This window comes from Carya illinoinensis, chromosome 16 (genome assembly GCF_018687715.1).
Source record: "Carya illinoinensis cultivar Pawnee chromosome 16, C.illinoinensisPawnee_v1, whole genome shotgun sequence".
In the NCBI taxonomy this organism is placed as follows: Eukaryota; Viridiplantae; Streptophyta; class Magnoliopsida; order Fagales; family Juglandaceae; genus Carya; species Carya illinoinensis.
The window spans coordinates 17,618,632-17,643,171 of record NC_056767.1 but is presented as its reverse complement, the minus strand read 5'-3'; the positions used below and the strand labels follow the sequence as shown (position 1 = coordinate 17,643,171).

At 36.4% G+C, this 24,540-nt stretch overlaps 1 protein-coding gene across 1 annotated transcript; it reads right to left on the bottom strand.

Annotated features, from left to right (window-relative positions):
- Window positions 1-200: 200 nt before the first annotated feature.
- Window positions 201-2,569, bottom strand: LOC122298864. Its single transcript, XM_043108712.1, has 4 exons — window positions 1,699-2,569; window positions 1,512-1,576; window positions 906-1,396; window positions 201-789 (listed from the first exon to the last, which is right to left on the bottom strand). The coding sequence occupies exons 1-4, from the start codon at window positions 2,567-2,569 to the stop codon at window positions 201-203; spliced, it is 2,016 nt and encodes a 671-aa protein (XP_042964646.1).
- Between the last annotated feature and the right edge of the window lie 21,971 nt (window positions 2,570-24,540).

The window sequence follows — 24,540 nt, the reverse complement described above, 5'->3', positions numbered from 1 at the left end:
GTCCCCATTTTTGCCCAACTCTTCCAATGGATTTTATGATCATCTTTCTTGAATCCCCACTAGAATTTTGCCATCTGAGCCGCTATCTCTTTACATAAATTCTTTGGGAGCTTAAAAACTGACATGTGGTAGGTTGGTATAGCTTGTATAACAGCTTTCAATAACACCTCCTTACCTGAAGGTGATAAGAACTGATTTTTCTAGTTACTAATCTTCTTCCATACTCTGTCCTTTATTACTCTAAAAGAGTTGTACTTCGATCTTCCAACCATAATTTGTAGACCTAAGTATTTTTCACTATTTCTCAGTTGCCTAGCTCCCATATTCTTCATGATTCCTTCTTTAACAGTTTCTTGGGCTCTTCTACTGAAAAAAATTGTGGTTTTTTCCTTATTTAAGCTCTGCCTCGATGCCTCTTCGTACAAATCTAGAATGCTTCTTATCTTCTTCCATTCCTTCCAGCTAGCCTTTCCAAAAATAATACAATCATCAGCAAAAAGTAAATGGGTGACCCTTATGCCTCCTCGTGCCACTGACACTCTTTTTAATTCTGATCTTCTTTCTGTATTGTTTAACATTGCACTTAAACCTTCTGAGCATAAGAGGAAAAGATAAGGAGACAATGGATCTCCTTGTCTTAGTCCTCTTGTAGGCTTAATAGTCTCACCTGGTTTTCCATTAATTAATGCAGCATATGACACTGAAGATATACACTGCATGATCAATCCAATCCACCTACTTCCAAATCCCAACTTTTTCATGACTGCCTCAAGATAAGACCATTCAACCCTGTCATATGCCTTAGAAATGTCCAGTTTTAAAGCCATGCTGCCCCCTTACCTCTTTGCCTCGTTTGCATAGAATGAAGAACTTCATAAGCTGCTATGATATTGTCTGAAATTAACCTCCCTGGAATGAAAGCACTCTGGTTTCTTGATATGATTGCATCCATAACTTTCTTCAATCTATTAGCAAGAGTTTTTGCTATAAGTTTATACACAACATTGCATAAACTTATCGGCCTAAACTCATTTACTGATTTAGGATCACTGACCTTAGGAATCAAGGCTATATAAGTGTAATTCAGCCCTTCATCTAACCTTCCACCATTTAAAAATTGAAGCACTGATCCACACACATCACTTCCGACAATATGCCAAAAGGATTGGAAGAAACAAGCTCCAAACCCATCAGGTCCTGGTGATTTTAAAGACCCCATCATCTTTAAAGCCTCTTCTACCTCCTCCCTTTTAAAGTCCCTTTCCAAGACTTCATTCATTTCAGCAGTCACTTTCTTCTCCATCTCAGCTAGGCATTTATTAATTTTTCCAACTCCTAGATTTTCAGTCCTGTACACCTCATCAAAATGTGTCTTGAAAGCCTCTGCAACTCCATCCTACTCCGATCTCAAAACTTCCATACCATCAATGATTAACAGGATTTTACTCCTCTTTTTTCTCTGATTTGCACATTTATGAAAAAATCTTGTATTTCTATCACCAAGACTATACCAGTTCCTCTTTGCTCTTTATTTCCACTTTGTATCCTCCTGTTCCAGCAATTCTCCCACTTTCTCCTGCAACCTTTTAAGTTCTTCTACATTATGAGGTCCCAAATCATCTTGTACTTCTTTTATTTTTTTTGTAATTATTTCTATCTCTTTTACTCTTCCTCTGTCTTTTCTTTTAAAACATTTACTCAGCATCCCACTACATAATCTCAACCGAGACTGCATCAGTGTCACAACATCTTCTGTCAGTATCCCATCATTCCACACTTGCCTTATTTTTAATTCACATTCATCCTCTCTAACCCAGCTTGCCTCAAATTTGAAAGGCACATACCAGCTTCTTTGTCTCTCTGTTACCCCTCTTATTGATACTAATAAAGGCAAATGGTCTGAACTCCTCACTGGTAGACCCTCCACTCTTGTTCCTCTGAACATCTCCCTCCATTCCTTATTGGCCACACATCTATCTAACCTCTCTTTTATGAAAGAAACGTTAGAATGCCTATTACTCCAAGTATAGAATCCATTACAGCATCCCAAATCATAAAGCAAATTGTCCTCCATCATTTCTCTAAACTGAATTAGTTGAGACTCAGACCTCTGCCTGCCCCCCACCTTTTCATTTTGAAATAGAATCTCATTGAAGTCCCCCATCACACACCAAGGTGTCTTCTCATTTGGCTTAAAACTTCTCAATAAATCCCAAGACAACTTTCTTTTTCCAGTTTCAGGATGGCCATAGATTCCAGTGAAAAGCCAACTCTTCCCTTTTCCTTCTTCCCTAATTTCAGCATTAATGTGCCAGCTGGAATAATTCTTAATTTTCACTTCCTCTTCATACCTCCAAAACAAAACTAAACCCCCCTTCTTGCCCACAGGATCAACTGCAAGACACCCTTCCATTCCCAATCTTCTTTTCATACTCTCTAACCTCCCTCCTTTGATCATAATTTCAATCAAAAAAATAACATTAGCCTTCTTTTCCTTTGCCATCAGGCAAAGGTCCTGAATTGTCTGAGGGTTGCCAAACCCTCGGCAGTTCCAGCTTATAAAATTCATAATACCAGGCGGGGCTGCACAGCAGCCACCGCCCCTTCAGACTGAACTTCTTCAGTTTCCATCCCACCAATCTGTACCTCCTTCAGTCTAGCCTTCTTCTCAACACCCTCATCCCTCTTTTCTCCATCCATACATTCAAAACCTCTTTTATTCAAAGGACTAAGGATAGGCAATTTACCTGCACTTGATTTGCCTCTAGCTCTCCTTTTCCAGCTGCCCTTCCTTCCTCCACGAAAGTTCTCTAGCTGAAAACTAACTTCCTCCATGACCACCATTGAATTATCAGCCTTCACAGCTAGCTTTAAGTTTGAGTCACTTAAAACCTCATCATGATTTTCCTTTATAGAACCTTGACTAATGTTGTCAAGGTCCACCCCTGCCTTCAATCCATCTACTTGGCAAACTAGAGTGTTTTCCCCTTCAACCTCAATTTCCACACCTCGCTCATCCTCACCTATACTCCTTTCAACCCCTTCCTTCACCCTTAACACCTCATCAACCACTCCTTCCTTACTCTTTGAATCTGAAAATGAGTCTTGTGAGTCCTCATTCCCAGATCCTTTATATTTTTGCTCCCCTCTCCTCTCAAACCATCTACGGTTCCCCATTGTAGCTCTCAACCAAGGACCATATTGCTGATCCCCACCAATTGTCCTCTGCTTACTCATTTTCCCCTCCACACACCCCTCCTTATCATGTACAACTCTACCACAATAGAAACATAGTCTTGGTAGTTTTTCATATTGAAAAGGAACCCACATTGTCTTCCCCTCAACTTCTATAGTTCGCCCTCTAGCCAAAGGTTTCTTCAAGTCACATACAATCCGAACCCTTAAGACTCTGCCCCAAGCCAATCCATCATCTTGCACATCTACTCCTCTCACTATACCAACAGATCCACCAATCTGTTCTCCCATTCCCTTCGTCATGCAATTGAGTGGTAAATTCAGCATATGGATCCAGAAACATTCCTAATCAAACTCCATAAGGTGCGGCTGTGTTTCCCCATCATAGTTCTTTATCACAAACAGATAGTGGTCAAAAAGCCAAGGGCAACCTTTCATGACCTTCTCTTTATCATATTCCGTTGTAAAGGTAATGATAAAACAGTTGAATCCAATCTCCTGAAACTCCATCAGTCTCTCCACCCTCCATATCTTCTCCATTGTAGATCTAACTACTTCCCTCCCAATCTTCCTCTCCGACCAAATCTTACCAACCACACTTCTCTTTCCTTTGTTTTATAACTTTTCCGATTGCCTAAAGTCAACTCCAATCGGCATATTTTCTTCCTTGCTCAACTTCAACCGCTCCCAAATCTTAGTCATCTCTTCCATTCCCTCACCTTTGCCTGCCATAGCACGCAAAGACACCACCGTCTCCTTCAGCAACAGCCGAGACAAATGAACTAACAACTCTCCTCAAACGTTTTCAGAGAAAACAGTTAGAGAGAGACTCAGAGTATTAATAGAAATAGAGGAAATTCAAGTTACTTTGCATGGTGGCTGACGTGACTTATTTTTTATACTTATTATACGATTAATATGTATTATATTTAGGCCGTGAAAATACCATAGGAAGCCTTTGGGTGAAAAAACCCAATTTCATAACTTTGCAAATTTGCCTTCAATTGGTTAGCATAAGCAAGAGCAAATTGGCAAAATTGTTACCGGATTCAATTGGGCTAGGGATGGGCATACATCCCATAAGGCCGTAAAAATAGTATAGGAAGCCATCGAGTGAAAAAAACTCCAACTTCTTAACTTTGTGACTTTGCCTTCAATTGGTTGGCTTATGTGCAAGAGCAAAGTGACAAAATTGTGGTCGGATCCAATTGGCCTAGGGACAAGGCATACATACCAGAAGGCTGTGAAAGTTGTATAGGAAGCACACAACTGAAAAACTCTAATCTCATAACTTTGTGACTTTGCCTTCAAATAGTTGGCTCATGTGCAAGAGCTAAGTGACAAAATTGTTGCTAGCTCCGATTGTCTAAGGGATGGGGCGTACATACCTAAAAGTCATGATTGTAAGATAGAAGTGTGACGCTCCCAAATTTCGCTTGAGATCGGACGAATATTTGAAGTGTTTAGACATGTGACACAAGATTACTTGGTCCCGTTCATAACATATAAAATGTAATGTTTCTAACATGCATATAACATTATACAATATTAGCAGGGACAATTATTTTCTTTAGCAATACTAAGTACCAAATTGAAAATATCCAAAATACTTAAAACATACTTCATACATAAAGGTATACTAAATAACCATAATCACAACACTAATCCCAAAATGGCTGTGACCAAAAGATTACTAAAGATTCAACTCATAAGTACAAGTAGTAAGTTAAGTTAACTACTATAGTATTATCAACATCACACCGTCACTTAGTTGACCATTTCCAGTTGGTCGATTCTCGGTTCTCCTTCAGATTTTGTAACAAGATCTATCATTCGGGGGGAGGGGGGAATGGTAGTTGAAACTACCACATTGAAATTTGATTATAAATCTAATCAAGTTAACAAAAACCTTTACACAAGTTAATGATACATACATGGCAGTAAAAGTATGGATGCATAATCAAAATTATAAATAAGCATAATATAACTTGACATACAACATAATATAACTGACATAACTATGAAACGTGGATTGAATTTGAATTAATATGACATGAACTTGATCTAAGACTTGACTTGATGTTGAACCTAAGGATTCAAGTTTCGTATAATTATATATCTACACATGGATTTTGATGATAGCAAATGAATTCAAATAATAAAGAAGTCTCAAACTCAAGTTATCTACACAATGAAGTTAAACACATCAAGGAACCAAGCATGAGTAGGAATGGAACAAATTCACATTAAAATCATAGAGTAATGTTGTAAATCTCTTAAAAATTTAAAATTAGGATTAAGGTTCAAAATTAATATTTTATCATAAAACATTAAAATACATTTTCCACATATGCATGAATATTTTAAAAATTAAATTTGAAAATTTTGAAAGATGATTGATTGTCATCTTTCACATGTGCATAACATGATTAAAGGTTTGAATTTTGAAAATATTAAATATAATTGATTGTCATCTTTCACATGTACATGTTTTATTTGAATATTTTCAAAAGTGATTGATACTCTTTTTGACTTATGTAAAAAATAGATGATTTTATTTGAAAATCTTGAAAATATTGAAGATGATTGATTGTCATCTTTCACATGTACATGACCTATTTGAATATTTTCAAAAGTGATTTTTGAAGTTATCCCTATCCAACCATGTAGTCAAGTGTAAAGGTGAGTAACACTCCTCATGAGGTAATGATCTCCTCTCGTAACCCACTCCCTTACTATTAATATCTAAAATGCGCGTATGGTGGTGCTCTAATCATTTCATCTCTTGCCAAGACGCAACTAGTTGCTTACTCAATTTAGCAAGTCGTATCCTACGTTGTTCCTCCTGCATCTCGTGCTCTAGTCATGCAGAAAGGGTAGATTTTTAAGTGGTCTTGCATTGGCATGCCATGGAACTGTAAAAGAATTCAATCAAGATGAAGAAATAATCTATGACATGCACATTGAAGAATGGTCTACAACATTCTAAAATGGACACATATACTTTATTGATATTCAAACAATGAAGTACAACATCTAGTCTAGTCAGTCCTATACAAGTGAACCACAAAATATCAGCCAAGTTGAAACCAAGACAACTCAACAAGACTGAATTTAGGTGTCAAATAAGTGAGGTTAATTGGCCTGCATATCAACTCCCAAGTTGCTTCTTGAACATTATGATTCTGCCAAAGCACTTTGACCAATGAGATCTTACAGTTCTGTAACTCATTATCTTTCTAGTCAATGATTTGCATCGGCTTCTCCTCATAGGTTAGGTTGGTCTACAAAGATATACTATTGGGATCCACCACTACTGGTGTCTGATTCCCAAAACTCTTCTTGGACACGTGGAAAACATTGTGAATTTCGTCGAATTCAATTGGCAACTCCAAACAATACGCAACTTGTAACAACCCGCTCCATCTTTCTCTCATAGTTACGAGTCTCGTTCCACGTGCTGAACCTCTATAGCGTGTTTTTAAAGATACCAAGCAGATTTTAAAGCAAGCCTACTATTTTAAAGCTTATGAATATTTAAATGTCTTAAAAATATTTATATGTGATATTTCCAATGTTATCAAACTAAGTTTGTTTTTAAATAACACAATTATAATATTTTTGAAGAGCTCTAAAAAAATTATAATTGGCTCTTCAAAAATATTATAATTGTGAAAAATTATTTAAATTAAATATTTTAGTCATTTAAAAATATTATGAGATTTAAAATTATGTTAAAAATTTTAAATTAATTTAAATGGTTTTATTATCTTCAAGTAATTAACAAGACTTTATTATTTTATTAATGATGAAAGAATATTATTTTATGTTGACCAATGAGATCTAACATAAACATGAACTTGAACCTAACATAAACCTGAGCATAAAATGAAATAAATGTGAGCTTGAGACATAATGTGAACATGAACAAAGCATAACATGCACGTGAACTTGGACATAACATGTATGTGAATATAACATGACATGAACGTGAACTTGAAACATAACGTGAACATAAACATAACATAACATGAACATGAGTTTGAACTTAACATAAATGTGAACATAACATGATATGAACATGAACTTGAAACTTAACGTAAACATGAACATAACATAACATAACGGCAGATTATACTCCTTTACCGTAGTACTTGGCAGCGCATAGCCTTGACCGCAGTACCAGGCAGTGCTTATCATCATTCTGTAGTAGGGTAGATTATATTCCTTCATTATAGTACTTGGCAGCGCATAGCCTTGACTACAGTACCAGGCAGTGCATATTATCCTTGACCGTAACATAACTTAACATAACGGTAGATTATACTTCTTCACCGTAGTACTCGGCAATGCATAGCCTTGACCGCAGTACTAGGCAACGCGTATTATCCTTAGCCATAACATAACTTAACTGATTTAACCATATGTAGTACGGTAGATTATACTCCTTAACTTTAGTACTTGGTAGCGCATAGCCTTGACTGCAATACCAGGCAGCGCGTATCATTCTTGATTGTAGTACAAATTAACTGATAAATGAAACTTAATTGTTCTAAAAAAGCACAACTGTATTTGAGATGAAACATGATTGGAATACGAAAGAACATAAGTCCTGACGTCAAATAATATGACTTGAACGTAACTTGAGATATATGACTTACTTGAGATAGAAATATTTTGTAATATGACATAATATGTAACAGACAATATTTCATAACATGGCATAATATATAACAGTAAATATTACATGACATGGCATACATGTAATAGATGACATAACATAATATGACATAATTGAAACATATAGCAATACGTGACATAATAGATTGTGTAACAGATAAGCATTCATGACAAAATAAATCCTGCATAATAGATAAACATATAATGACGTGGCATGGCATGGCATATATGATAACATACATACATAAATTGTAGATCTCTTACCCATCATACATACAGTGTAAACTGATAGTAAGTTAGAAACTAACTTATCTAGATCGTCACATTCTACAAGAATAAAGTGCGAAACACGAGAAACTGTAAGAGGGTATTCTAAAAGTTAAAAATTTAATTACTAACAACTAGAAAAGTGTAAAAGAGACAACTTAGATCATCGGCCAGATTCATAACATCATCCTGAGATCAACCATGCTTTAAATCATCAAAATAAAGTCACCAAAGTCACGAAATAATACTTGGAGTTTTTGGTTTTATACTTAGTCCAAAAACAAAATTTTTTTCCTCAACTATCTTTGATAAATCTCTTGATCAATGGCTTAAGAAGGTGAGATCTTTGAAATAAAGCATCACATGGTTTTAAAATGTGTCCTAAAGAATATCCAACCATCAAACTTAAAATCACATCGCTAAAACTCAATAAAACATTGATCTAACCCAAAAACATCAAATCCTAGGTCTAACCAAAATTCTCTTACTAAATAATGCTAAATATCTTCAAATTAACATCCTAACATGAAAATTAAGAGACTTAGGATCATCATATAAAAATATCAAAGCCATTAGAGTAAGATCAAATTACGAAATATTCAAATTTTCTCCAAATAAAAATTATTTTTCCACTTCCAGTTTTCAAGTTTCTAGATCTAAGAAAATCTATCATCAAAAGCTTTATTCATGCAAGAAAACTTCAATGAACACTCTTAAACACATGCTAACAACACTGCATAAAAGTTTCAGACCAAGATATGTCCATTAGTTTGGTCAAAAATTCCAAAATACAACATACTCTCCAGTTTCACGCCCAGAATGACCTTTCCATGGTTAAAAATACTTTCAATCAACAAATGACCATGGAATGATACAAATAATATATCTATGGAAACTACAATCAAAGAAGAACAACTATCATGAAGGATTCATTATGTGAAAATACTTAAAAAGGATCAAAAAGCACCATGCAAAAAGACCCAGAAATCTACCTGTTAGAGCTTTTTTGGGTTTCTCTCTAGGAACGGGGTGAAGAAGTGATGAAAGGGAAGGAAGTGTGTCTTGCACGACTCAAGGCTTTTGTAGGGGGAAGATATGGACCTGAATGACCTTGATTGGAGGTGGCTATGTGACATAAAGTGGAGAATAGTGAGGGGCAAAGGATAACCTGCAGAAGCTATGAGGTATGGGGGTTGATGGAGTGGGTTTCTCCATCTCATCAAGGCACTATTGGGTGTAGCCAAGAGCAGTGAATGGTCTGCCATGTGGGGGAGGAAACTTCTTCAAGAAGCCTTGCCAAGGTGGCCAAATTCGTGGGCCTTGGTGGGCCTCAACCAAGTGAGTTTCAATTTGGGGTTTAAAGAGGGTTTGGTTAGGGTTTGAGATGCTATCAAGTCCAAATCCAATTTTTCTTGGCCAAAAAAAGATTTCCAAGGTTTAAAAGGTTGGATAATGATGTCATAACAAGAATTTGAGAAATTAATAGCATGTGGAAGTGATTTAATCTAGTGATTAAATACAATGCTAGAAATTGGATGAAAAAAGATTTGAAGGCCAATTTAGGGTTTGGGGAAACTGTTTAGAGTTTCAGTTTCAACCAAGCTTTTGGGGTTTCAATTGGATTCCAACCATTTAGGGTTTCACTAGGGTTGAAAGCCTCTTTGATCTGACTCAATTTGGTTGATCAGATGAAAAACGTAAAGTTTAGGTGGCATGATCTCACATCTTAATTTCCTTCACAAATCCATCTAATGGTTCCTCTTTGTCCCAAGTGTCTAATACCATTCACTATGTGTGGCTAATATGTTGCCAAGTGTCTAAATAAAACTTCTCTAACATAATTTGGACATTTCATACTATGATTTTGAAAACACTGCACTTAGTACGCTTATCAAGGTTACTATTTACTCCAAAGAAATGTATAATAAACTTAGTTATGAAAAATCCTAAATATTCATATTAATGTACAGTGAAAATCGTTTACCAAAAATAATCCTGAAGTGCCCCTAAAAATAACTTCACAGTTTCAAACAATCGTTTCGTCCGAAATTATGAAAATGAGTTATTGTGCTATAAAATTCTAAATATTCAACTGAGTCTAGTGGCGTAGACTATAACGTATTCTGACACTTCTAACTATCTCAAACAATTAAAATCGCATTTTTGACACCATAGCGAGTGATAACACTGACTATGTTGACAAGTTAAAACATATGTGATTAGTCGATTCGTGAAAACTTATGGAGTTTTCATGATGTTCCTAAAGTCTATAGAAATTCCACCATTGAATATCTAGCGGGCTGTTACGTCCTCCCCTCCTAAAAAAAAGGTTTTGTCTTTGAAATCGATGCAAGTACAAATATAAAACACGCTCAAAGGAAGATGTTGCTTACCAAAACTATTGTCCATCACTGGACATATTGTCAATGGCAATATCAAGTGGAGGTGCATCTATGTCCAACGGCATGGCATGCTTGGGTAAGTAGTTGAACATGTCATCCTCTGAATCATATATCATGTTGTCGAAAAGATCTAGGTTGGGGCTACACGAACTCTTCATCTCCGTTTTCTGGCTCTTGACCCTCTACTAGCAAACTTCCGTGGTGAGTTGATGACATAGATGATCCTGACGGTGCGGGCTCAGTGTTGGCAGCTATTGCGTGCTCTTCTGCTACTCTGTTGGACTCAGCTCCATCCTGTGATGTCTTCGCTTTGAAGCTATCCCAGTCTAATCACGTAGTCGAGTGAAGCTGGGGGTAACGTTCTTCATGAGCCTTCCTCTTGTAGACCATACTAATCTTATCTATAACAATCACAAAGGTTATTGCCTAAACTTAACAAGTTCTAGACTAACCATCTAGGATACTAAATCCTTGCTTAAATGAAATCACTACTTTCCTTACTGCTCAAAGAGTTATTCACGACATGTATTTATATATATATATACCACTAAATTCTACCATTCCTTAACTCTCTCACTCTAATCAAAATTGTACTAGAACCCTTCCACAAAGTAGGTTAAGTCGTACCAGCATACTCTCTAAATCTAAAACTTCAAGTATTTGACCATTTCAATTTGGAAGAATTTAATCCATACACAACTGAATTCACTTTCTCTATTTCCTCGAGGAATCCTATTTGCCTAGGACTAGCTCACTCCTTCATAATCACAACAAATCATTCCTCCTCCTTGGTGGTACCGTGATAAATGATCAACTATTAATCTAAATTCAAGACTTTCTCTCCTATGATTGGCATAGCTCTTTTATTCATCATGAGCTGCCTCTTGTTATGACTCTAACAAAAGGATGTGTTCATACTGTTCACATAAGTCCTCAAGAGCAAGATTTTACTCTCCATATATTGGTCTCCAATGTAAGGGTAATAATCTATGCCTCCACAAACACTTTGCTTCACAAAAAACCCATTTAATTGCCACAAGATAAAACTACTATCATAAATGAATCCTACTAAGGCCAATGCTTTCCTCAAACACTTTATTCTTCCAAACACAAATTTCATTGCATCCTTAAAATCAAAACAAACTCCAAACACACAGAATACAATTCCTCAACTTTTAATACCCTTCCTCATACTACTAAAAGGCATATTATATCTACACTGGTATGAATAATAATACTCATAATGAGAATTGTTACTCTTATCAACTGGGTAACAATTCGGCTTCCGAACTGAACTGTCGTGCAAAACCACAATCACCAACAACAAGAACTCAGTTAAATCCAACAGCGTACAAGTTACAAACCTCAATAACTTGCCATTATCCAAAATAATAATGATGCACTAATACCATCAATTGCAATCCAATCAAACTTAACTAAGCTTAATAATATAGAGGTCTAGTAAAATACTAGTGATGACGCCAGCTCCTTCGGTTCCTAGGGAGTCAGCATCTATTTCTCCCTGAGTAACAGCTTACAATCTAATGGGTAAGTGCATTTGCTACTATTGCTGATGTCTAAGGATGTCAGTCAATACGCGTATAGCTTCAACAAATCCTCCATCCATCAGGGGATTCTAATTTTCTTGATTGATGTCTCTCTCAGGGTTCCAAGGTATCCTACCAAGAGTCATGTGTCACTTCTCAAAACACACGAGTGCACTTATAAAAACCACATACTATCTATTATACTTCAAGAAATTTAAGCCTAATGAAGACTAAAATCTCAAGCCTAGTATTTAGTGCATTTCTTAAGGACATGTAGATATACAACCTAGAGACATATTGCTCTGATACCACCCTGATGAGTGTGCGAAAGTGCACTCTATATACCCTATTATTGGACTAAAATGCTAAAATGTGAATAGAAATCATAGGAATTAATGTGTATTCTTAAATTGAATTTCTATTTACGTTGGGATACTCGTAAGCAGTTTTTTTATGTCTAATTTCAGAGTTTATAAAAAAGCAAGTCAAGCCCAGTCAAATTCAAAGGAGGACATTCATGGGGTTTGAGAGCAATTTGGAAGAAAAGGAAAAGAAAAAAAATCACAAAATGAAACCACAACAAGTCCAAGTCTGAAATTTGCTAGGAGACAGTCTGGACATACTTTAGTCTTTTGACTGTATCTTTTTACTCATATATCTGATTGATGCGATTCTTGATGCATTGGCAAGCTATCTTAAAGGCTATAACTTTGTCTCTAATAAGGATTTCCAAATTCGAACTTCTGAAAGTTGTACGTGGCTGTCAAGATAAGTCCTAAAATTTAGACGATTTTTTTATGCGGAAATCAAGAGGACATTAGGGTTTCTTTCTTACCCTATATAAGCATATCATTAGCACGAAATGGAGTGGGGAAAGAGGCACAAGAGGCAGATCTGAAGAGAGGAGAAAATCACTTCCATGGCCACCGTTCGCTTCAGTTTTCTCTGGAGATTTTTGTTGTCCATTATATTTATGGGTAACTAAATTCTCAAGTAGGGTTAGGGATGAACTTGCACATTATATTGTATTTCTAATTTATTGTTAATTCATGTATTTGATTTTCAATTGCTAAAACTCTTTTGTTTTATCATTCTCAATTCATCGTTGATATTTTCCTCTCCGAATAATCATAGAATTTATTGTGTTTATGGATTCAGTCATGCTTTTTCTATTGAATTGATTAGTTCTTTGATTATGTTTGGATCAATTATTTATCTATATTGATTTAGTTTTTTGCTGCAATATCGCTTCCTGAATATATTGTCGTAATTGGATTTTATCAATAGGGGTAGTAATTCACGTTTTTTAAAAGTGGTGAATGTTTTTTCAAAGGATTACATTCGATTTAAGTCTGGTTTATAAATCTATACCTTCCGATTGGGAATTGCAGGAATTGAGTTCCTAATTGAGTTATCCAATGAATTAAGAATAATTAAAATACCAGATTTATGCAAGGGATTCCCGACGCTCTACTGTTTGTCAAATTTGAGTACTTTTTCTGTTAATCACTTTGCTTCACTTGAATTTATATTTAAAATTAATCTTTGTTCTCTATTACTTATTTAATATTTTTTCTTTAATTTCTTTGTTCCTCTTGCTATTCTTTTAATTTGTCTCTCTGTGGAATCGACACTCCAAAGCTGTGCTACAACTACCACGTTATTCTTTAGGCGTAATCAAGTTTTAGCGCCGTTGCCAGGGAGACGGTAGAAGAATTGTGAGATAGTTTTTCTTTTCAACAGTTTGCAAAGGCGATAACTTCGTTCCCTCTTTTAGCTTGCTGCATCTTTTTTTTTTTAATTTTCTTTTTCTTTTTGTAGTTTTTTTTAGTGTTGCGTTTTCTCTACTTTGCATGCACAGGTATAGAGACGCTTTGGGTCGGTTTGCTTGTAGACCTGTATTAGAGTCTAAATTTAATTTTTCTGATCATTTGTTTGATAATTCTTCTAATTCTGAGAAAATGAGTAAACACGAAGTTCAACCCACTAGGACCCTTCAGGATTACCTCCACCCTACACGCACAGCCACACCATCATGCATCATGTTTCCAGCTAATATTCGCCAATTGGATTTTAAAACAGGGATGATACAGTTACTCCCTACTTTTCATGGCTTGGAGAATGAAAATTCATATGTGCACATTAGGGAGTTTGAGGAAGTAGTTGCGACTTTTCATAGTCAAAATGCAACTGATGACATTGTGAGACTTAAGTTCTTTCATTTCTCTTTGAAAAATAGAGCTAAGAGTTGGCTATACTCATTGAGACCACGATCTATTGGGTAATGGAATGAGATGACTCAGGTCTTCTTTAATAAATAATTTCCCCAACATAAGACCAATGCTTTAAAAAGACAAATTTCCACCTTTGTACAAAAGGATAGTGAGACTTTGTATCAGTCTTGGGAGAGATTTAAGGAGCTATTGAGTATGTGTCCTGACCATGGATATGAGAATTGGCGCTTAGTGAGCTATTTTTATGAGGGACTTACACCTAGAGAGCGTCAATTTGTGGAGATGATGTGTAATGGTGAGTTCTTACAGAAAGATCCTGATGAGGCCATAGAATACCTCAATGAGCTTGCTGAAAAAGCTCACACTTGGACTGGACCTAGTGCTACTGAGAGCACAAATAGGTCACGACCTGCAGGAAACCTAAATGGTGGTGGAATTTACCATCTTAGGGAAGAAGATGCTCACTAGAGAGCTAAAGGCGTTGAAGACTAAGGACTTAAAGCCAACACACGTGGCTAATCATGCAGAGTCTTTTAGACCATGTTTTGTGTGTGGTGGGGTAGATCACCTTGCCCAAAAGTGTCCCACATTGGCTGAGATGAGAGGAATGTATGAGGAACAATGTAATGCCTTAGGTATGTACAAGAAGCCTTTTACACATTTCTCCGACACCTATAATCCGAGGTGGTGTAATCACTCCAATTTTAGCTGGAAGTCTGAAAACCAGCCGCCTGCACAACCCCCTAGATCATATTCTACACCATATCATGCACCTTCATCTTCTAGGAGCCCCTTAGAAGATACTTTACATGCTTTTATTGAGGCACAAGGTAAGACTAACCAAAAGTTTGAATCTTTGATTACGCAGGTTGTTGAAGAAAATAAGGAGATAAAAAGCCAAGTGTCCAAATTGATGAGCTCCTTGAGTATGAATGAGCGAGGTAAGTTTCCTTCTCAAGCTCAATCCGTACCCCATGGTCAACACATGGCACAAGAGAATTTGAAGGATGCGAATGCCATTGTGACACGAAGTGGTAAGTCATTACACATCCCAACAACGAACAAATCAGAGGATGTGGAAGAGGATCACAGCAATAGTGGTGCCGAGCTGCCCAAAGAAGCCGAGGTAATAAAGAGCCCAGTTAAGGTACCATTTCCTCAAGCTTTAAAACTGAATAAGCGAACTTTGGATCCTAACAATGAAATCTTGGAGAATCTCAAGCAGGTAAAAATTAACCTCCCTCTTTTGCATGTTATTAAACAAGTTCCTACTTACGCAAAAGTTCTTAAAGATTTGTGTACAGTCAAGAGGAAGCACCATGTTAAGAAGACAGCATTTCTGATAGAGCAAGTTAGTGCTCTAATTGAGCAACGGATTCCTCCCAAGAACAAGGATCCTGGTTGCCCAACTATTGCATGCAGCATTGGAAATCATGAGTTTGGGCAAGCTTTGCTAGATTTAGGAGCTAGCGTGAATCTAATGCCATATTCTATTTATTTGGAGTTGGGGTTGGGAGAAATCAAACCAACCACTGTGGTATTACAATTGGCTGACCGTTCAGTCAAAGTACCCCGGGGTGTGGTAGAGGATGTTCTAATTCAAATTGATAAATTTTATTATCCTGTTGATTTCCTAATCCTTGACACTAGCTCTGTTGTTGATACTACTTCTAAAATTCCTGTGATTTTAGGTAGGCCTTTCCTTGCCACTGCTAATGCTCTTATTAATTGCAGGAATTGGCTCATGAAGCTTTCTTTTGGAAACATGACTCTCGAGGTGAATATCTTCCATATTGCAAGACAGCCAGAAGATGATGACGAGAGCCACCAGACATACATGATTGACTCACTCATAGAAAAGGGAGTTTCTATAGCTCATGATTTTGACCCCCTTGAGTATTTTCTTGTTAATTCTGAGTTTGATTCTATCAGTAATCCATCTGATATAGTTGATATTTGTGCTATCTTTGATAGAACTCAAGATTATGGCACTCGGGTCTGGCAACAGAAGTTTGAGGAGTTACCTGAGAGAGAGGAAAAGCAAATTCCTTCAAGTGTGGAAGCACCCAAAGTTGAACTGAAACCTCTGCCTAAGGGTTTAAAGCATATTTTCCTTGGTCCAGGTGATACTTTTCCTGTTATTATCTCATCTGAATTGTCTGAGTCTCAAGGTGAGAAATTAATTCAGATCCTAAGTGAGCATAAGTCAGCCTTAGGTTGGAGCATTGCTGATATAAAAGATGTTAGTCCCCTGGTTTATTCTCATAAAATTAATTTGGAGGAAGGAACTAGCCCTCGTAGAGACTCCCAGCGTAGGCTTAATCCTACTATGAAAGAAGTGGTGAAAAATGAAGTGTTGAAACTATTAGATGCAGGAATCATATATCCTATTACTGATAGTAAATGGGTAAGTCCTACACAGGTTGTTCCTAAGAAGTCAGGTGTTACTGTGGTGAAGAATGACCTGTAAGAGCTAGTCCCTACAAAACTTGTGACTGGGTGGCGGATGTGCATTGATTATAGAAAATTGAATGCTGCCACCCGGAAAGACCATTTTCCTCTCCCTTTTATTGATCAAATTCTTGAGCGTGTGGCTGGTCATCCTTTCTATTGTTTCTTAGATGGTTATTCTGGTTATTATCAAATTGAAATTGCATTAGAAGACCAAGATAAAACCACTTTCACTTGTCTTTTCGGTACTTATGCTTTTCGTAGAATGCCATTTGGATTGTGTAATGCACCTGCTACTTTTCAATGTTGCATGATGAGCATTTTTAGTGACATGGTTGAAAATTGCATGGAAGTTTTTATGGATGACTTGACTGTTTTTTGATCTACTTTTGATGCATGCTTATTGAATTTAGAGAGGGTGTTGACTCGCTGTGAGGAGAAGGAATTGGTTTTGAATTGGGAAAAATGCCACTTTATGGTACCTTCAGGTATTGTGTTAGGGCATATTATTTCTTCTAGGGGGATAGAGGTAGATCAATCTAAGATTGAATTAATCTCTAAGTTGCCTACACCTAGGACAGTAAAGGACGTGAGATCCTTTCTTGGTCATGCGGGCTTTTATAGGAGGTTCATACATAATTTTTCCACCATATCTAGACCACTATGTGACCTCCTAGCTAAAGATGCCCCATTTGAGTGGACACAAGATTGTCAAGAGGCCTTTAAAATGCTAATTGGCAAGCTTACCTCAGCACCCATAATGCAGCCACCTGATTGGATTTTACCTTTTGAGATTATGTGTGATGCAAGTGATTTTGCTGTAGGTGTTGTACTTGGACAGCGAAGGGAGGGAAAGCCTTTTGTCATTTACTATGCTAGTAGAACTCTAAATAGTGCTCAGATGAATTACTCCACCACTGAAAAAGAGTTGCTAGCTGTAGTGTTTGCTTTGGATAAGTTTCGTGCTTACGTGATTGGTTCTCCTATTATTATTTTTACGGATCATGCAGCCCTTAAGTACCTTCTTACAAAGAAGGATGCTAAGGCACGATTAATACGATGGATTTTACTTTTGCAGGAATTTGACATCACCATCAAAGACTAGAAAGGAGTGGAGAATGTAGTGGCTGACTATCTCTCGAGGCTCACATTTGAGGACACCTCTGACCACCTGCCAATTAGGGATGATTTTCCCGATGAGCATTTACTATCTATTACTTCTCTATCATGGTTTGCTCATATTGTGAATTATTTGGCTGCAGGTGAGATACCGGTGGATTGGAGCGCTCAGGACAAAAGGAAGTTCATAACTGAGGTATGTAATTTCTATTGGGATGATCATTTTCTTTTCAAATACTGCCCTGACCAAATTTTAAGGCGTTGCATCCCTGATGAAGAGATTGCTAGCGTATTGGAATTTTGTCACTCTCAAGCTTGTGGGGGCCACTTTTCAATGAAGAAAACCGCTGCAAAAATTCTGCAGTGTGGATTTTATTGGCCCACCATATTTAAGGATGCAAACATCTATTGTCGCTCATGTGAAAAGTGTCAAAAGCTAGGAGTTATATCCCGTCGTAATATGATGCCCTTAAACCCAATTTTAATGATTGAAATTTTTGATTGTTGGGGCATTGATTTTATGGGGCCATTTCCTCCTTCTTTTGGATATCAATATATTATTGTGGCACTAGATTATGTGTCAAAATGGGTAGAGGTAGCAGCTTGCAGGAGCAATGATAATAGGACGGTAATCAAATTTCTCAAAGTGAATGTGTTATCTCGATTTGGTACACCACATGCTATCATTAGTGATCAGGGTACACATTTTTGCAACCGTTCTTTTGAGGCTTTGATGAAAAAATATGGGGTAGTACATAAGATCTCTACTGCCTACCACCCCCAGACAAGTGGACAGGTAGAACTTGCAAACAGAGAAATTAAGCAAATTTTAGAAAAAACGGTCAATCCAGATCGCAAAGATTGGTTTTCAAGACTAGTTGATGAGCTTTGGGCCTATCGTACAGCTTTCCAAACTCCCTTAGGTATGTCACCTTATAGGCTTGTTTTTGGGAAGCCTTGCCACTTACCTGTGGAGCTCGAGCATCGAGTTTATTGGGCCATCAAGCATTTCAATTTTGATATGGGAGAAGTAGGTAAGCTTAGAAAATTTCAGTTGACCGAGTTAAAGGAGTTGAAAAATGATGTTTATGAGAGCTCTAGAATCTATAAGGCTAAAATGAAAGCGTTTCATGATAAAAATATTTTGAGAAAAACGTTTAAGCTTAATGATCGAGTGTTTTTATATGATTCTAGACTCCATAAGCACCCAGGAAAACTTCGGTCTAGGTGGACTGGCCCCTTTTTAGGAAAGAATGTTTTTGTAAATGGGGCGGTAGAAATAGAAGATCCTAAGGATGGTCGGATCTTTAAAGTAAATGGTCAACGCCTTAAAATATTAATTGATAGGCAAGTTCCGGAAGTGGAAGACATTCCACTTGTGGATCCAGTCTATCAACCTTGACCACACCACCAAGGTATGTGTTTCTTTATTTATTTTGTTTTGCTTTGTTTTGTTTTTGTTTTTTCTTATTTTCTTTCTTTTCCTTTTTGTTTACCGTTGTTTTCTTTGTTTTTGATTACAGGATAGTTTCATTTCATCATTTCATATTACCATCTTTGGTGTTTAGTGAGCTACCCACGTTACTCATCGGGTGTATTCTCCCATTTTCAGTTACTCCCCATTCAATTTTGATTTTTAAACATTGAGGACAGTGTTTCATTTAAGTTGGGGGTGGTGGTGCAAATTCAGTATTTAAAATGCTTGTTGGAACTCTGTGGCATATTTTCATGTGTCAATTTTTTTTTAATTTGCATCACATATGCATCATTTTCACATGTGTACTCATTCTCATTCATAGCCATCTTCGTGAATTCACTAAACCCACCATAATCATTTTTGCTGAAGCATTCACAGAACCCTTAATGCACTTATCCAAGTTTTGTGGTAAGATGGTGGTTTGACACATGTAGCTAGAGAACTCTTCTGCTTAAGTATTCATGTGAGTTTGGAGAGAATTGAGAGCATACAAATGCAGTAAATTGTGATAAGCGTTCATTGATCTGTTGAATTGGGCACTCCTTTTGAAAATATCATTACATGGTTTGCGGTACAATGGTGGATATACTTGGGATATGACGAAGGTCAACTTAGGATTAACGTTTGAGCCTTTCAAGCTATCCTTTCCATCATAGACCCCTAGTAGCCAACTTTGAGCCAATAAAACACTTGTAACTTTTTCTTTTCATATGCCGAGATCATCCATGCTTCTCCACATTGGAGTATAACCTATACACAGATTTTCTTATCCTTTTTACTTCTAAGTGTATACTAGGTGTGGAATTTGTATTTTCTTTTTTTAATTTTATCATTTTCAATTAAAAAGAAGAAGAAGAAGAAGACGACGGAAAAAAAGAGAAGAGTACAAGTTGCAAAATGTTCAATTGAGTGAGCTCCAAAAAAAAAAAAGTTGGTATAGATGGAAAGAATACAAAAGTGGCATGTGTTTGTCCATCAAATTGTTGAAAAAAAAAAAGAGGAAGAAGAAGGAAAAGCATTATTATTTGATGATCTGAAAAGTTAGAGAGTATATCAAGTGAGAAGTGTGGTCTATTGAGATATTTAATAAAATTCCATTTGTATGTACTTGGAAGTTTTTGAATCCATTTCATCCTTTTTTTTCATATAACCCCAAAACCAAGCCACATTATAACCTTTTGTGTTGACCATTCTGATCCTAAGCAAGCTGTTGGAAAGATTGATGGAAGTCTCATTTGTTAGTGTTCCTATCATAAGATCAATGTTTGCTTGTTTCTCGTACATAATTGCCTAATTTTCCATGAGAGTGTGTATACACCCATTGTCAACTCCATAGAGAGAGCCCTTACACGAAACACTATTATACCCGTGAGTTATGGAGTTGAACCTTTTGCTTGAGATGTTCTTGATGTTGCATGTGTCAAGGTTAGTGGTACAATGGTAATGGCTTGGAGAACACACACACACTCTGTGGATTGTTATAGGTGGATTGATCTTGATGGGTTATTGGATTCCTTAGATTGTTTTGATATGTGAATCTGGTAAGTGTGACTTGATGGCCTTTATGTGTGATTTTCTTTGGTCTCTTTCATTGTTTTGACATGAAAATTGCTGGGGACTAGCAAGGAGTAAGTTGGGGGGTGTGATGAGTGTGCGAAAGTGCACTCTATATACCCTATTATTGGACTAAAATGCTAAAATGTGAATAGAAATCATAGGAATTAATGTATATTCTTAAATTGAATTTCTATTTACGTTGGGATACTCCTAAGCAGTTTTTTTATGTCTAATTTCAGAGTTTATAAAAGAGTAAGTCAAGCCCAGTCAAATTCAAAGGAGGACATTCATGGGGTTTGAGAGCAATTTGTAAGAAAAGAAAAAGAAAAAAATCATAAAATAAAACCACAAGAAGTCCAAGTCCGAAATTCGCTAGGAGACAGTCTGGACATACTTTAATCTTTTGACTGTATCTTTTTACTCATATATTGGATTGATGCAATTCTTAATGCATTGGAAAGCTATCTTAAAGGGCTATAACTTTGTCTCTAATAAGGATTTCCAAATTCGAACTTCTGAAGGCTGTACGTGGCTGCCAAGATAAATTCTAAAATTTAGGCGATTTTTTTATGCGGAAATTAAGAGGACATTAGGGTTTCTTTCTTACCCTATATAAGTATATCATTAGCACGAAATGGAGAGGAGGAAGAGGCACAAGAGGCAGATCTGAAGAGAGGAGAAAATCACTTCCATGACCACCGTTCGCTTCAGTTTTCTCTGAAGATTTTTGTTGTCTATTATATTTATGGGTAACTAAATTCTCAAGTAGGGTTAGGGATGAACTTGCACATTAGATGGTATTTCTAATTTATTGTTAATTCATGTATTTGATTTTCAATTGCTAAAATTCTTTTGTTTTATCATTCTCAATTCATCGTTGATGTTTTCCTCTCCGAATAATCATAGAATTTATTGTGTTTATAGATTCAGTCATGCTTTTTCTATTGAATGGATTAGTTCTTTGATTATGTTTGGATCAATTATTTATCTATATTGATTTAGTTTTTTGCTGCAATATCGCTTCCTGAGTATATTGTCGTCATTGGATTTTATTAATAGGGGTAGTAATTCACGTTTTTTAAAAGTGGTGAATGTTTTTTCAAAGGGTTATATTTGATTTAAGTCTGGTTTATAAATCTATATCTTCCGATTGGGAATTGCGGGAATTGAGTTCCTAATTGAGTTATCCAATAAATTAAAAATAATTAAAATATCAGATTTGTGCAAGGGATTCCCGACGCTCTACTGTTTATCAAATTTGAGTACTTTTTCTGTTATAAACTTTGCTTCACTTGAATTTACATTTTAAATTAATCTTTGTTCTCTATTACTTATTTAATATTTTTTCTTTAGTTTCTTTGTTCCTCTTGCTATTCTTTTAATTTGTCTCCCTGTGGAATCGACACCCCAAAGCTGTGCTACAACTACCGCGTTATTCTTTGGGCGTAATCAAGTTTTGCACCCTGTGACGCTCACAGATTTTCGTTTGGGATCGGAAGGACATCTGAAGTATTGGGACATCCAATACAAGGTTACCTGTCCTCGTTCATGATATATAAGATGCAATATTCTTAATATGCATCTAGCGTTATGCAATATTTATAGCGGATCATTTTTTTTTAACAATACTATACACCAAACTTATAATATCTCGAATAGTTAAATCGTAATCTGAGCATACTTAACAGAATAAATATCCATGATTTCAGTATGAGTCTCAAAAGACTATAATCTCTAAAACATGCGAAACCAGACTCCATATTTACATTACTAAAATACACTATTGAAGAAGTTCTTTGAGTAACTCGTGTAACTCTACTAACAAGGCCAGAATCTGTCCAAAAACTAACTATGGAAGCTGTAAGTTCCGCGTCGTGTCTGCTGTGCCTAGTCAACCTTCTCCAGTCTACCAGTGTCTGGTCCCTGCTCTGATCCTGACACAACGCCTACCATTTAGGGGGAATGGTAGTTGGGACTACCACGGTGAGATTTGATTACAAATCTCCGTAAGTTAACAGAAAACTTTCACACAAGTTAATGATGCATGCATGGCAGTAAAAACATGAATGCATAATTAAAATCGTAAGTAAGCATAACATAACTTGACATGTAGTATGGCATAACGGACATACCCTGAACAAAAATGTGAATCAAACTTGACTTGACATGACATGAACTTGAACTTAAAACACAACATGGACTAGCAACATAACAAGAATTTGAACTTGAAACATAACATGGACTTAAAACATAGCATGAACGTGAACATACATAACATAAATATGAACTTGAGCCTAACATAAACTTGAGCATAATATGACATAAACGTGAGCTTGAGACATAATGTGAACATGAACATAGCATAACATGAACGTGAACTTGAACATAACATGTACATGAACATAACATGACATGAACGTGAACTTGAAATATAAAGTAAACACGAACATAACATAACATGAACATGAGTTTGAACTTAACATAAATGTGAACATAACATGATATAAACATGAACTTAAAACTTAACGTAAACATGAACATAACATAACATAACAACAGATTATACTCCTTCAATTGGGTGAGAAATGACATTCCTCGATTGGGCGAGGAACGGGGCACATTATTGCACATGTGCCAGTATTTTGGCCATAACTTTGTCTACGGGTGTCATAATCACATATATGACCTCAATTCAGAAAGCTCTCTTCGGTGTGCACGTCGTGGTATAATGAGTATATGATGCCCCCAACCCCCACTTGAGATTAGATAGTGATTGAAGTATCGGGATATGTAACTCAAGGGTACATACTCTCGTACATAACGATTGATATGCAATGCACCTGGCATGTTTCTAGCCGTATGCAATAATCATAGTGGAACAGTTCAATTCTATGTAAAGTTTAGAGCAATTACAACATGGTACCATGATTATATAACTAAGGATCTCTAAGGTATTTGTTCAAAAACCTCCCAAATACATGGTTTAAAACCATAACTCTTGAAATACTAGGTTCACAAAAATTAAACGGCTTTCACATATCCAATCTAAGGACCCTATTTGGCCTTGTCCTTATCAATAATTTTTCATAGCTCATCAAATACCTTGAGAACTTTGTAAATAAAGTGGTCCATTGCCTCTAGTCTTTCTTCTATAGTTGGCTCCATCAAGTGCTCAAGGCTCTTTAGGGCCTTCTTAATTATCTAGGAACCCTCTTGTATTTTCCCACGGTCCTCTAAACCTATCACTACTCCTACCAATCTAGGGGGAATGGTAATAGGAACTACCACAATGAGATAATATAAACATACAGAGGCAAACCATGAGAATGTATGCATGGACATGTACTTAACCCAAAAACTTATTTCATGCTTGTATTCTTTTCTTTCATTTTCAAGGAAACACTGGACTTGTCAACATGTAACCAATTTCAATATAACCAAATAAAAAAGTTCCAATTTCTTATTAATCTCTTGTACTCTTTTCAATATAACAATGTGAGTGGACACCTCACCGCTCCCCTACGCACCTTGGATTCCTTGCTAGTTACCGCATTGCATAACTAGCCCTCTTGAAGTGGTTCATATAACACGAAAGTTCACAATTTGCCTTC

Coding starts and splice junctions, on each gene's coding strand:
- LOC122298864 (XM_043108712.1), bottom strand. CDS start 2,569: ATGAATTTTATAAGCTGGAACTGCCGAGGGTTTGGCAACCCTCAGACA. Junction 1,397..1,511: donor TAAAGAGCAAAGAGGAACTG/GTATAGTCTTGG, acceptor AGATCGGAGTAG/GATGGAGTTGCAGAGGCTTT. Junction 790..905: donor AGTGCTTTCATTCCAGGGAG/GTTAATTTCAGA, acceptor GGCATATGACAG/GGTTGAATGGTCTTATCTTG.